The following is a 14881-nucleotide window of genomic DNA, read 5'->3' as shown; positions in this document are numbered from 1 at the left end:
TAAGGGCATATCTTTTGGTATGTTTTGTGCTCTGACTTGCTGCTGCTGGCACCAAAAGGTAATCAGCAGCTTCACCTACGCACTTAACCAAACTCTATTAAACCTGTGGGCTAGCACAGGAGGCAAGGGAAGAACATTTTAATGGGCTGTGCATTCCTCGGAGTAGACAACTTTCTCTCCTCTTTAGCAGCGGAGATCATATGTCTGGCTCTGCGACAGGTCTTGTCACCCACGCATACCATGACTCACTTTGGTGAGAACTGGGGAGGGTGGGGGCAGAGTTAGTGGAGGCATTACCCAAGGCCTCCCTGAAGGGGTGTAAGGTTTTGAGAGATTGTAGACTTAGTAGATTGTATCTCCTTGGCCCCCCAGCAACCCCCTATGTGGCTATCCTGTTCAGGCCAAAGCGCTGCATTGAAAGGGAGCTCTGCAAGTCGCAGAAGACAGCAGAGGCTGGCTCAAAGGGCCAGGTTTGTGTGAGTCCTCTCATTAACGACCAGAGCTGCCCCTCCTCTCAACCTAATGGATCCCACTTATGCTGTCATCACCATGCCAACCGGCTGTCAACTCTGGTGTGGAGAGGCTTTTGTGCTTCAGAGAAATGTAACTGTGCTGTGTTGATCTGTCCGAGGCTATAACAAGTCACCACCTCAAAGGAGCCACCAAAGTAAATGCTTCTCTTCTTCTCTGAGATCATTTGATTCAGAGGGAGGGTGGGGGGCCGCCACTGACACCTTATTGTAAAGCTTGAATACATTAAGATAAGAGGACATTCGAGTCCGGGTCAAATAAAGGCCTTTTTATTGGGGCTAGACAGGCCGCATACGAAATCTGTTGGCAGCTGTTCACTAGTTGACTTCAGAGGATTAAGCAGGCAAAAGGAATATGCAAGATCAGCAAGCTTTTTGCTCTGCAGCGTTGGCACTGCCTAGTGTAGATGTTAATAATCCAAGAGACAAAGACCAGCACCTGTTATCTATCCGGTAGGAATCAGAGGGGTTATAATAAAGTTACAATCACGCGTGAAAGCAAACAGATTCAACAATCTTTAAAGCTTTAATATTTAGAGAATAACAGCGCTGGTTGACATGCAATGATTTACATACAGTATTATACTAGCTCACTATGAAAGATGAGAGTTTTCTGTTTGCTGGTGAATATGGGTCACCTCCGCCCCTGGCCTGATGTCACATGATGACAGATATACTGTGCAGTAATGCAACAAAGATTAAAGACCTTTGAGATGCATTGACTATATTTGAACTACAGTTGGTTGTGGGTTATTTAGGGTCTGCAATGCACTGCTTTGTGATTTGCAGCCACTGATCTGGACACCAGCAGGGAGCAAGGATACAATACAGTGGCAATTTAATCCAGAGCGGGCAGATAATTTAGTGTAATCTGGTGGATCCACCTACTTAGTAATAAGACGAACCTGAAGGATGGAATGGCTTCAAATCAGAAACCTTTCCTACACCCGGGTTCCTGCATGATATGGTTATTTTGTGCTGAAAGGCTTACATAACATACATCTTGTAGGTCAAAAATAACATAGCCCTCCGTAATTCCTTGGAGGTCTATTATACCACCCACATACACTGTGGAGCAATGTTCTAACATCATCTGTTGATCCAAAAATGGTTTGCACCTATATATTTATTAGTAAAGTGTAATTCAAGATAAGTTGTGTTAGAGGGAGTGGTACTGAAACAAATGGAGGGAGAAGACAGAGGGGAAGAGAGTTCATCGAGACAGAGTTGCATTCCTCTCAGCCTCATCCCTGTCACTGACCTTCCTGTGTGTGTATACGAGGGATTAGGCCTGTGGGCTGGGCTGGTGGTCTTCCCAGGCTATTTTTATGAAGATGTCCGCCCCCTGATCCTTTTGGAAAAACGATATGAGCACATGTTCCAAGATTCGAAAGCAATTAGTCGACTGTCAGTCAAAGATGCAGAAGAATTCGGATTATCATTCAGGTGGAAAAATGAGGCTCTGTGGTGTTTCCCGGCTGCGTCTTTGACACCTATTACTGACCTCTCGCCTAGAATACATGAATCATCAATTGTGTACTAATGATATGGGTAGGGCACCATAGTTGGAAGTCTTTATACAACAGCATCACACTAACAGTCGGTCTTTAATGAGGTTACAAGAGTATCACTATCAACAAGATGGTCACCATTAAGCTGCCATTTCTGCTCCTCCTCCTTTATTTAGCCGTGGATGGATTGAACATCTACACGCCGGCAGCTTTCCCCTTCTGAGGTTCTGCCAAGACACTCTCAATAGCCACTGAGAGGTCCTGGCAATATAGTTCAGTACCTGGCAACCACAAAGCTGCTGGCGCCTACCTCTCATAAGCCATCTGCAACTGCTTGTGTGTGTAGCAGGCACCGACAAAGGCCACAAGTGTGTCCAGACACGTCACAGCATCCAAATGGTCCACTATCTCCGCCGTGGCACCAATATCCAAAGAGACAGTGTTTGAAAATGAAAAGATTTCGCATCTTAAAGCTTAAATATAATCTTTTACTGATGTGTGTTCGGTGTTGGCATTAGTTGCATTGAAGACTCTCATGCTGACCAACAATAATCTATCTTCTGGTCATCAGACCACATCCGCATCATCGCCTTTTCTCGTGTTTTTAAGATGAAGCAACAATGATTAAATCAGTTCAAAGGCTTAGTGATCTGTGCACCATCAGCTCCCTTAAAAGGTGCAGCAGGATGCGGTGGAGCATGTCCATTCTCCCCAGAGATTACTGCTAATAAGAGGGCCAGTATTTATAGGACGTCCCCCCCAGTGGATACCCCTAATCCTGCCTCACCCCCTTTCATCCCTGCCCTCTCGCTGTGCCTGGACCGCTCTCTCTGCAAACCCCCAGCTTCAGCCTCACCCTCGTCCCATTACAGCTGAGGTCGAGACTTCCTTCCTACAATACTGCTTTTTTCAGATTCTTTGGAAAGAAGAGGAAAAAAATTGCTTGGCCTATTTAGTTAGTTGATGAGCAGGACAGGAGATTGCCTGGACTATTAAAAAACCTTCTTTTTTTTCTCCATCTCTCCATTTCCGTCCTTATTGTCCAGTCTTACTCCCCCTGCTCTCTTTGACCTGCAGCTAAGAAAGGCAAATAACAATGTCCACCAGTGAGCGTTTCGACTGCCATTACTGCAAAGACTCCCTGCTGGGGAAGAAGTACATAATGAAAGAGGACACGCAGTACTGCACTAAGTGCTATGAGAACCTGTTCGCTAACTGCTGTGAGGGATGCTCGTCACCAATTGGCTGTAATTGCAAGGTAAGGAAGCATCATCAGTGTTGCCCTGAGAGCAGCAGCTCTGACGTGACCAGTGTGAACAATAAGAACATTGTGTTGTTGATCTAAGGGTGACGGACATTTGATAAATTGACTTGACATTTTTTGAGCACATTTTGGCTAATATTGACAGTGCTCATCTTGTTATTCCTACACACTTATGTTCTAATTTGATATTTTACATGTCAGAATAATAAATGATGTGTTAAATACCCGCAGGATTTGTCCTATAAGGATCGCCACTGGCATGAGCAGTGCTTCAAGTGTGCCAAGTGCAGCCGCTCTCTGGTGGAGAAGGCCTTTGCCGCCAAGGATGATTTGTTGCTGTGCAATGAATGCTACGCCAATGATTACTCCTCCAAGTGTAACACCTGCAAGAAAACCGTCATGCCAGGTAGACAAACTGTCACGTCTATTTAATGTCATTCTAACCCAGTGTTGAGTCTTGACCTTTGAAATGTTAGCTCGCAAAACTATCTCACCTTTTAGTAGCTGCCCCAGAGCCTTCAGTCATTCATTCTGTTTCTGTTTCCAATTCAACACTGGTCTTTCACACTAAACCAAATTGAAATGTAAGCTTCTACAGCTCTATGGTAGCCTGAGCCAACAGAGGAAGACTGATGATACAAGTGAAAGCTCCAGAACAGCTTTGAAATAACTAAACAAACGTTTCACATATTCTCTCTCCTGTAATGAGTTATATAGGGAATTGATGCCCGTTTCATATGTAAATATGAGGTTAGCGCCAGCTGCTGTTAGCTTAGCATAAAGACACAGAGAGTGCTTTAACTGTAGTTGAAGTGTTGAAGAACGGAATAAAGAAACAACCTGGTTTCTGCCATTATCACTTCTCATTTCATCTGCATTTTTAAGATTGAATGATTTTGAATATCCACAAAACCATGACAAATTGGCTAAGTCCATCTGCTAGGGTTTACTGTGGTGAATGCTCCACAACAGTTACCAAAGAGACCTGGGGGTTGGGCTGTTTCCAGCAGCTCCAAGGATGAACTTTATATCTCAACTTTTAAGTAAACATGGATGAGAAGAAATGCTCAGAAAATAGAAAGTTGAGGACTTGCAGCATCACGATCACTAGGTATCATACAATTGCAATCACAATTGCTGTGAAAGCTCATAGCCGCTCCATAATTACATGGACCTCTATACTAAGAGTAGCCTATATGCAATGCAGTTTCCTTCACTGTCAAGTCTTTCTAAGATTATTAAGACAGCATCGTCCCCTCTCTTCAGATACAGCAGGACTATTTCGGGCCACAGTGTTTTTGTTGTCATGGAGGTACCATATGCTGACTAAGCTGCTCTCGTCCCCTGTGCCAGGTTCCCGCAAAATGGAATACAAGGGGAACAGCTGGCATGAGACCTGCTTCCTGTGCCACCGCTGCCAGCAGCCAATAGGAACCAAGTCCTTCATCCCCAAAGACACCGGCTACTTCTGTGTGCCCTGCTTCGAGAAGCAGTTTGCCTACCAGTGCTGCACTTGTAAGAAGGTAGTGTTACAGCGGAGTGTCTCTCTGGGTGTGTTACAGTCAATGCCCCCCCCCCCCCCCGTCTCTGGTGCTTCAACTTTACTCACACTGTGACTGTGTAGCGAAGGGAAGCAGATTTAGAGGAATGGCATTGCGTGACTTTGTGTATGTCTGTGTATGTGTTACCTTTAGGCCATCACAACAGGTGGAGTGACCTATCAAGATAAGCCATGGCACCGTGAGTGCTTCCTATGCATCAGCTGTAGGAAGCAGCTGTCGGGTCAGCGCTTCACCTCCAGGGAGAACTACCCGTATTGCCTCGAATGCTTCAGCAACCTATATGCAAAGAAGTGTGTGGGCTGCACCAAGCCCATCACCAGTGAGTCACCGACTGTGTGCTCATGTTTTCATTCACTCTGACACCGCTCATGCATTTCTACCGCTCATACTGAATGCCCTAATTTGCATTTGTGGAGGAACTTGTCAGATAAACAAGGTGAAGATCTTGCATTAACCTGTGCATTATGTAAACACTTGTGTTTGATGTGTGCAGGTCTGGCAGGGGCCAAGTACATCTCTTTCGAGGAGCGCCAGTGGCACAGTGAATGCTTCACCTGCGTGCAGTGTGCCGTGTCGCTGGTGGGTCGCGGCTTCCTCACCCAGCGCGACAACATCTTGTGCACCGACTGTGGCAGGGAGAAGTGACCTTTCCGAGAGGGGTCACTGCTTAATCCAAATAACAACAGGGGTTCATATTCAGATACAGATACCGTAGACTCATTAATATTTCTTCCTAGTGTGTGTGATGCATAAACAAACTCTGAATGTCAAATGCTTATTCCTTACTATAAGTCCTGTCAAGCTGCAACACTAGTATATTTACAGTTAGGGCATATGTGGCATTATGGATGAACGCTTGCTTGGCTTCTTTTTTTTCCCTCATAGGCCTATGTAACTACTTTTGACATTTTAAAGCTTACAGTGCCTCGTTGAGTCATGGGTTGGTGAAATGAAAGAAAATTAAATTTACTTTTATACTTCATTAATTGTTTTTCAAGTAAAAGCTCTAAATACTTGGTATCAGCTTATCTGGAGATGGATATTGCTTTTCTTTTATAACAGCAAAAAATATAACAGCTTTAATTTTTGATCAAATAAAATAAACAATCTGAGGATGTCACTACTACTATTTTCTAGAGGGATTTAATGGATGATTTATGCTTCGCTCATGTGAAATACTTAATATCCTACCAGCTGTTCTAATAAAGACCTTTCTGTATACATCATGCTGAGATGGATATCATTTTACTAACTGCTGTTGCTTATCCTAATGTTTTTTTTCACTCCAATGATGCCATCCAGAGGAGCAAAGTGCATATGGCTCTTTATATGAAATTCTTTCAGACAGAGGGACGGAAGACAAGTTCAGAAAAACAAATATAATTGTGATGGTAGGTTTAAAATCCAGATTGTTTTATGACTGTATTGTCCACTGTCATTCACCCTTTAAACAGCCATTGCCATAAAACAAACCTCTGTGTTTCTGTTGCCTCTTGACCTCATCGCACCCAGCTCATGCCCATTGTAAACAAACTAAGAGCGACCATATATGGTTTGATCAGCAGATCACTTGCTCCTCTACTTGTCCATTATCCACTGACCAAAGCCACCACTTTGGTCCGTGCACAAGCCAGGAATACAAGTGACCGTAACTGTGGGCACCTCAAAATATCCGTCCTCTTCGGCATACCTAATGTTTTGATTCTTGTAAAAGTTGGTTTTCTTGGTGAGGCGGCTGGATGAGTTGTGTAAGTGTCCTCACATGGCAGGATGAGCGCTGTAAATTGCTGACATAGATTTCCTGTCAGGATACAGTCACATGGGGAGGTGAAACTACTTTACACTTCATAAAGCCGTGGAGAAATCAAAGGGGAAGGGGGAGCAGCAGAGAGGTAGGGACGTCTTATTTTACATATTTTACTGAAGTAGAGCTGTGGCTTTGATTTAAGCAGATACCTTATGTGAGGACTTTTCACAGAGAAAAGAGTTACTCGTGAGGAAGTTCTTCTCTGCTTGCTGGTGAGCTATTACTTAACTGACGCTTGGTGTGAGTTGCACAACCAGAGTCAAACATTAATGCATCTCTGCAATGGCTTTTAAAGCATTCACACAAACACATGTCTATGGAAGACAAGAAGCCCCTAAAGAAAAGGACAAATCCAGCATTGAATGCCTTGAGTGCTATGATCGAAATGTGTATATAGGGACCAAACATGCAACAGTCCAGCACCTTGTCCTACAAATCAGCTCAAATGGAGATCTGAGTCCTGGACAGAGCAAAACCAGAGAAGGTCGGACAAGAAAATTAGGATCAAGCAACCCAGTGGTCCAGCTGAGGGTAGTACCACTTTTCAACCATTTGCTGGTCCTGTGGGATCGGAGCATCACTGCCCTCAACATGTTCTCCTTGGAGCCCATTCCTGCTCTGAAGAAAATCCAGCATGTGTCTTTGTTTGAGGTGTGCGCTTCACCGCTCACAGATCAAACAGGAATTGTGGAGATGGTGAGTTCCTCCAGTCGCAGGAAGATGATCCGTATTCACGCGGTGGGAGTGGACAGGTGGGATGTTGTGAAGGAAGTGCCTCTGCTTCAGGATCCCGTGGCCTTATCAGTAGATGGCACCTGTCTGTGTGTAGCCACCTGTGATAGGTATCTCCTCTGTGATATGGAGACTGGGAACACAGAGGAGCTTTTTCCCCACAATCACAACAAGCAGCGTGTTGTTGTGACCTCAGTGGGCCGAGGGGAGTTCCTCCTGAATGGGCCTGAATCTTTAGGTAAGAGCAGCCAAAATGTTTTTGGTACATGTTGTTCTACAGGCTGTTTAGCACAGACATATCCATGTGTCATATATGGTTCCCTTCCAACGCTGCTATACAGTTAATCATCTCATATCACTCCCCCATATATTCATCTAGCCACAGGATATTTGTTTTGCCAAGATATCACTTCTCCATGCTCATCGCTACAGGCATGTTTGTGATGAAGACGGGGATTTGCCAGCGCCCTCCCCTGCAGTGGCCTCTGGAGGTGTTGGCAGTCGGAGTTTGTTTCCCTTACATCCTTACCCTGCAGCCCCAAGTGTTGTCTGTCTACAGTATGTTGGATCAGCAGTGCAAACAGACTGTGAGTCTTCATGGAGCGAAGGGTCTTCTCTCCACGTCAGGTAAACCAGAATCACCACTTGTGCTTTTTTTTTTTTTTTTAAAGTCTGTCCCAGTTTGCACTTTTTTCATTCCATCATTCTTGCACCTACTGTTTCTCATACACTGAGTGTTATTCTTGAGACCAACAAACAAAATCTCCCCTCAGATGGCGTGTTAGTGTTCACACAGAGAGACATTTTCAGCCTGAGTCTGGTGCCATTTAAAGAGCAGATCCAGGCCCTTGTGGGACATGAGCGGATCGAGGAGGCCTTAATGCTGCTGGATGGAGTTCAAAGCCGTTATCCACTTGACTCATACAAGGTGAACTGAAATGTGTAGACAATATACAGCATGACAAACATGTCCCTGCTCGGAAATCCATATCTAAATAATATGTTCTTCATTTCAAAGCTTACAAAACCACATTTTAGGGGTAACTAGATGAAAACAGATATTTTTTTTATTTCTCAGTTCAAATCAGAGGTTTTAGTTAGATGTAATTGAAGGTGAAACACCTCACTAATATAATAACAGGAAACCTTATGAGATTTTGCTTCACTCATTTCCAGAGTAAACAGAGGTCACATTACTAGCATAGAGCATTGCATGGCATGCTTTGAAGCAAATGCTCAATTGCATGCCAACATAGTGTCAATAACAATGCTATGATGTTAAAGGGGTTTAATGTCGACCAGTGTCCCTGTATTAGATCAACATGTTTACTGCATCACTGCTAATTACCAAATGTTAGCAGGCTAATATTTGCTAAATACACCCTAGCTGTTGAACAGTTGCTGCTCTATGTATGTGTATGTATTCAATTCAAACCTTTATTTAAGCCTCGGAAAATCATTGTGGTTTACCTCATTTGCAATGATGTCGAGGTACAACAACATAAAAATACAAATCAAACAGAGAGAGAGACAAAGTTAAAACATTCTGAGACATGTATGTAAGTTTATCTATCTATCTATCTATCTATCTATCTATCTATCTATCTATCTATCTATCTATCTATCTATCTATCTATCTATCTATCTATCTATCTATCTATCTATCTATCTATCTATCTATCTATCTATCTATCTATCTATCTATCTATCCATCCTTTATATGCACTACTCGGCCCCAGCTGACACTGTGTTGTAGTGCTGGAATTCAATATTTCCCAGTGACAGATTGATTGCACCAGGACATCGAGGCGTGGACCGGCTCGGGCAACATTACTCTGCGCTGCTTCTCTCTGTGTATTGCAGTTGGATGAATGCAACTGAGGACAGCAGATGGTGTCTGAGATTTAGTGTAATCTGTGCCATATCTCAGGTTACAGTTTAGAGGTGAACATGTTAGAATTAACATGCTGATGAGCCAGCAGTCATTTACTATTGTTAGTCAGGTTGTGCACAATTTGACGTGCCCTTGAGATTTAAAAGGTGGTTATACAGTCCTCTGCCTGCATAAATATGATTCATCGTCATGTAGGCTTTAGTTTTTTTTTTTTTGTACTGTTGACAGGAGCTGCAGAAGGCCATCACTTGCTTGGCTGGATTTGTTCATTTTTACCAGGAGGGTTTTTCCGAGGCCAGAGATCTATTCATGTGAGCAAAAACCCTCTACCACTGAAAAATGTTTTAAAAAAGACAAATGAATAACAGCAAACTGTGCCATGTGAACTTTGTCTAACACAAATCAATACTCATCATCCACTTGAACAGTAAAGGTGAGCTGGACCCCAGAGAAATCATTCGCCTCTACCCTGATATGCAGCCCTGTCTCAGCGAGGACTTTCAGCCCCAGTTTGACCAAGCGAACAAGGGCAGAGATCTCCACGTGCTTTGGCAAGAGGACAGAGACACATTTCATCATTACCTGGCCTTCCTGGGAGATTTTCTCAGAGCGGTCAGAGGCACCGAGCAGGACCTGAAGTATGCTGTGGAGGTGGACTGCGCCCTCCTGAGGCTGTACACAGAACTGGGGAACACTGAAAATCTGCAGCAGCTTGTGACATTTCCCAATGAGTGCAGGCTGGATCATTGTGTTCCCATTCTGGAGCAACACAACAGGTGAAAATGAATAAAGATCATTGGTCACATACATGAGTTGAACAATTATTAATCAGGATAATTTACAAAATAATTTCTAATTTGCTGCTCCTTCTTTTTTTCCTTCAGATTTTTTGCTTTAGGTTCCCTCTATCAAAGCCATGGGAAGCAAACTGATGCACTAAAGGTATCATTCCCCCAAACTCCACATTTGTACACTAAGTACCTGTAGAAATGCCTTCCTAGTTTGTTTTATTCTTCCAGACTTGGGTGAAGATTGACGATGGCTCCCTCACAGACCCCTCTTGCTCTGATGTATATGGCCATATAGTGCGGACTCTGAGTCAGCTGGAAATCAGGGATACTGTGTGGACATTTGTCGACTGGACCCTGCAAAGAAACCAAGAGGTGCCTTCTTCATTTTCTATGCGTTCAACTCGGCAGCAGAGGGCAGAGTTGCACAATGCAATTATGTGTTTAACATAGGCGATATAAACACCCTGGAAAGTGCAACCCACTCCACCATATTAACTCAATTGCCTTGATTATGGGAAAAGTGTTGCTAATTAAATCTCCAATAACAAGTTTTGCTTTATTTGAAAAAGACAGGTGTGCAGATTTTCACTAAGCGCCCACCAGATGATCGACTGGAGGCACAAGACGTCCTTGTTCGCTTGGAGAAGTATCCACTGGCCCTGATTTTGTATCTTGAGTTCTTAATCCAAGATTTGAGCAGTGAGGTGGGCGCAGCAGCAGCAGCGACATAATCTAATAGCCTGACTCCTTTATTAAATACACTGAGCCATGATTGGTGTAATCTGCCCTCAGGAGGAGAGACATCACAGCCGTCTGGCCTTGGCATATGTTACCAAGGCTCTTCAAGAAGAAGAGGAAACAGATTTGAAGCTGACCAGAGGAAAACTGCAACAGCTGCTCTGGGAATCCAAGTTCTATGACGTCTCCACTGTCTATGGTGTGTGGAGGCCTTATGGGAACATAAATAGAGTCATCAGCAAATTACGCTAAATGTCTTGTTTTTTTCTCATTGCAGAGAACATCAAGTCAGCAACTCTGTACACAGAGAAAGCCATTCTCCTCGGGAGGACGGGCGAACACTCCCAAGCTCTGCAGGTGCTCGTTCACCAGGAGCGAGACCTCGAGGCTGCGGAGGCCTACTGCTGCAGGGCCGCCCATGGCCAAGGCACTCAGTTCAGCCATTCCCTGCTGCTCACCTTGCTCAAAATCTACCTGACCTCCAAGGATCTCATTAACAGTGCAGTGGATCTGCTCAACAACAACCCACAGGTCTTCACAGCGGAGAAGGTCCTCCAGCTCCTGCCCGACTCCTGGTCTGTTCAATTAGTTTCCCAGTTCTTAGTTGGATCGGTCAGGGAGGCCTTCCACCAGAGGCGGATGGCGATGCTGCAAAAGGCGCTGGCCCAGGCAGAGCTCATGAGGCACAAGGTCACTTGGGTGAGTTTAATAACATATTCCATATTTTGTACTGCAGTGAACATTGTGTGTTTTCTTGTTTCCCGTCTTCTGAACCCTGTTGCCCTTTCACTCGCTCCTCCACAGATGCAGGCCTCCAAAACAAAGGTCAGACTGGACAAGCAGCAGAAGTGTAAGGTTTGCCAGAGAGAGCTCACAGAGCCACAGTTTGCCCGTGCCCTGCATGGCGAGGTGATGCACACCACCTGCACTGAATAGAAAAGACCCTGATAAACCAGTCTGTTGTGGCACCTCTGCTTGACTCTTGACAATCACATTCATTTCTAGTCAGATAAGTTTGTTTGCTTTCTACCTGATCATCCAGACTGTGTCATCTAGGAAAACTCTTGACAAGGATTCAATTCATGGACCTTGGAGCAGACACATTCCCTAATTAGAAAAAAGAAAAAACATTGTGTAAATAACTGGTTTCCAACTGCAAAGGAGCTTGCAGTGCACTTTTTCAGGGCGGCATGTCTGAGTTATTTCCTCGAGACACTGTAGACGGCAATAGCTATAAAGTGAATTGGGATATATATTCACTGATCAGACAGTGGTGTTTTATGGGAAACCACCCGTGGTCACCCCAATGACCAGAGAGAATGTGACCATCCTCCCCTGCTGTATACTATATGCATCCCCACCATCATGGTTTCCACTGGCTGTGTAAATTTGTCTGCATACAGCTGGAAATAGAAAGTCAACATGCTGCACGTGAGAGAGGTTTTGAATTCATACTGTGAATTAATTCACATTTATGACCAACAAACAAAATTAAACTGAACAGAAAGGAAAATCACAATTATAGGTTTAAAAGAATGAAAAGCAAGCAGGTCAAGAAAGTGCAAAGCAGTGGGGTCATTTCTGTTATAAACTAATTTTACAAGCAACCAAATGACATGTCTGTGTTTAGTATGGGAAATGAAATCAGAGGCAGTTTTAACCAACATTATCCCTATATCATTAGGGAACATCACAGACATGTGCTTCAAATAATAACACACAAACTCCAGTGTGTCCGCATGTACAGTATGGAAATCTTGTGAATAAACTTAAACACATATCATTAAGTCGGATCACACCGGAGTCAAGATATATTTGTCTATTTCTGTTAGAATTTAGTCATTAAGGCTAACCATAACTGCAAGTGTTTCTTTATCCTGATGCATTTTGGGACACGAGTGAAGGAGACGCCTAAGGGGGCTGGAACAGTCACTTGGCTGTGCTGCTTCTAAGTTTTTGGCCTGGGGTGAGTGACTAATTGCAGTGTAGATAAATAGTGAATTATGAACATGTTGGATGGGATTATCTCTTTGTGATACCCTTGCCAAGATTTCTTGCATTTTTCCCTCCTAATGAGGCCTTTGTGGGAGATTCCCATCGTTCTCTCTGAGGGTCTAGAAGGCAAAGGAAAGTTGTGCGCATTTAATGTTTTACTGCGTGGGTGTTACGAAGCCTTCGGGGAGTGCAACTAGGATTAAGGGCTACACTTGACTTTGGTATTTCTCACTCTGATAGTATACATTTTACCTCTGATTCCTAGAAATAGACTGAATCATAGGTCAGAAAACCTCATGACGCTTTATTTCTAGCGTTTTCTCTTTCATGCGGTTGCAGGAAAATTGCCACGTCCACTCTTCCATAAAAGCTCCTTGTAATTTTGATAAAGTAAGCATTTAATTTCACTCTCCTGTTCAGGCATTGTGACCATGGCTGGATAAACAGGTATCAGTGCAAAGAAAATCAAGAAGCATCAAGTCATTTTTTTTGTTTACTTGTTTTGAGATGTGAAGGGAGCCTCTCACAGTTCATGTGAATGGGCCTGAGGGCTGCTGCTCTGGGATTGGCTGAGCTCTGGGCTGTGCCTGATGACCAGTGACCACTGGGTGGACCAAGGGGCCAAGATTATGTCCACTCCTTCCCTGTTTCGGACATCCTCAGGGAACATTAATGTTGTTTTGAACACTTGAGGTTTTGTTGTGCCTCAAAAACGTTTTTCTCATCTTTGATGTTGACCAAGAGCCACAAGAAAACCAACAGATTAAAAATAAGCATGCACAAGTGCAAATACACCTTCCTCTACCTAAACAATTTAGTGTATTAATTTACTTCTCTCATCTGATGGGTCTCTCATTGAGTGTGATAAGGTGAAATCAGCCCTTTGCAGTCTGTAGTTCAGGGCCTATGTAGGTCTGGACTCTGGGTCTCTGTGAGGTTCCCTGAGGTGCCCTGTGGTGCTGGAGCCAGATGGTCATTTTACACATGAGGGGAAGGGAATGGATGCAAAACTCAACGGTTATAGAGGAAAGTATGGTGGGCATCCAGACTTTAGTCTCCCATTATAAATAACCAATGCCACAGAGTCAGAGCTAGGAGGAAAACAAGAACATTTTCTTCTTGTGCTTTTCTAAATTTAAGGGAAAAAATGGCGTCTGTCTGGAGTGTAGGATGTAATTGTTTACATGATAACATAGTTTATATGGATGGTGATGCGGTTCGGTTGGGAACAGTATGTACAGTAGTATAGGACATTTTTGCCTATACAGTATGTCATTGAGGTCTTCTGCTCTGTCTTGTACAGAGTTTAGTGTATATTTTCTGACATGAACATTGATTATGGTATTGATTTTGAAGAGGCTTTCAGTTCAGAAGTCTCCTACAGAGAACTACCTCCATTAAGTTAATTTGGCCGTGATCACATGGTTTGATTTAAGTACTTCTTATGGTCTATATGTGTGAATGTTATAAGAGGTCTAATAGAGACAGAGACCTTTCTTGAATCAAGACCTTTCTTGAATCTAAATGAAGGGTCATTGCGAAGAATTTTTTTTTCCTGTAAACAATGTTTTGTCAACCAAGATGAATACTTGAATATGTACATGATGTCCCATGTAAGATAGAAATGAAATATGTCTTCATTTGGTGTAATAAAAGTGCTTTATAATCTTTTCTCTATTTCTATTCATCTTCATCAAGTGCTTAAACTCAATGTATTGGCTTTGTGGAGAGGGTTACCACCTTGGTGCTTTTCTACATATAGAGTTTTGAGAGAATCAGAAGACGATAAAGAGACGCCGAAAGGTTGATTTTGCAGTTATATAACACAAGGAAGATAATGTTTACAGATTACAAGGGTTAAAATATGCATTTTTTATATTTAGTGCCTTAAAGTCAATTATCTTTACTCATATCATAAAGTTATGTAAAGACGTAGCTTCCACTGTTTGGCAGCAGCTCAAAATAGTCCATGAAGGAAATGCTGTCTCAGGATTAAGAAAACTGCAGCAGGTACCTTGCTAAATAAAGCCCATGGGAAAAATGAATACACAATGCTC

The 14881-nt window shown here is 43.3% G+C and overlaps 2 protein-coding genes across 2 annotated transcripts; both read left to right on the top strand.

Annotated features, from left to right (window-relative positions):
• The first annotated feature begins 2897 nt into the window (after positions 1-2897).
• On the top strand, positions 2898-5989 carry fhl5 (four and a half LIM domains 5). The gene is made up of 5 exons (XM_085766673.1): positions 2898-3299; positions 3537-3711; positions 4659-4828; positions 5000-5186; positions 5361-5989. Exons 1-5 carry the CDS (start codon positions 3138-3140, stop codon positions 5510-5512), a joined length of 846 nt encoding a protein of 281 aa, XP_085622799.1. The 5' UTR covers positions 2898-3137; the 3' UTR covers positions 5513-5989.
• A 718-nt stretch (positions 5990-6707) lies between these two features.
• LOC146963629 (transforming growth factor-beta receptor-associated protein 1) lies at positions 6708-13033 on the top strand. Its single transcript, XM_085766671.1, has 11 exons — positions 6708-7644; positions 7839-8033; positions 8180-8334; positions 9529-9611; positions 9729-10076; positions 10185-10242; positions 10320-10463; positions 10661-10795; positions 10884-11028; positions 11107-11528; positions 11634-13033. The coding sequence occupies exons 1-11, from the start codon at positions 6957-6959 to the stop codon at positions 11763-11765; spliced, it is 2505 nt and encodes an 834-aa protein (XP_085622797.1). The 5' UTR covers positions 6708-6956; the 3' UTR covers positions 11766-13033.
• Positions 13034-14881: the final 1848 nt, after the last annotated feature.

The sequence above is a fragment of the Trachurus japonicus genome, chromosome 22 (assembly GCF_045865225.1).
Source record: "Trachurus japonicus isolate A0001 chromosome 22, Traja_1.0".
NCBI lineage: Eukaryota > Metazoa > Chordata > Actinopteri > Carangiformes > Carangidae > Trachurus > Trachurus japonicus.
Note: the sequence above shows the minus strand (reverse complement) of the source record. Positions and strands in the feature narration are given on the sequence as shown.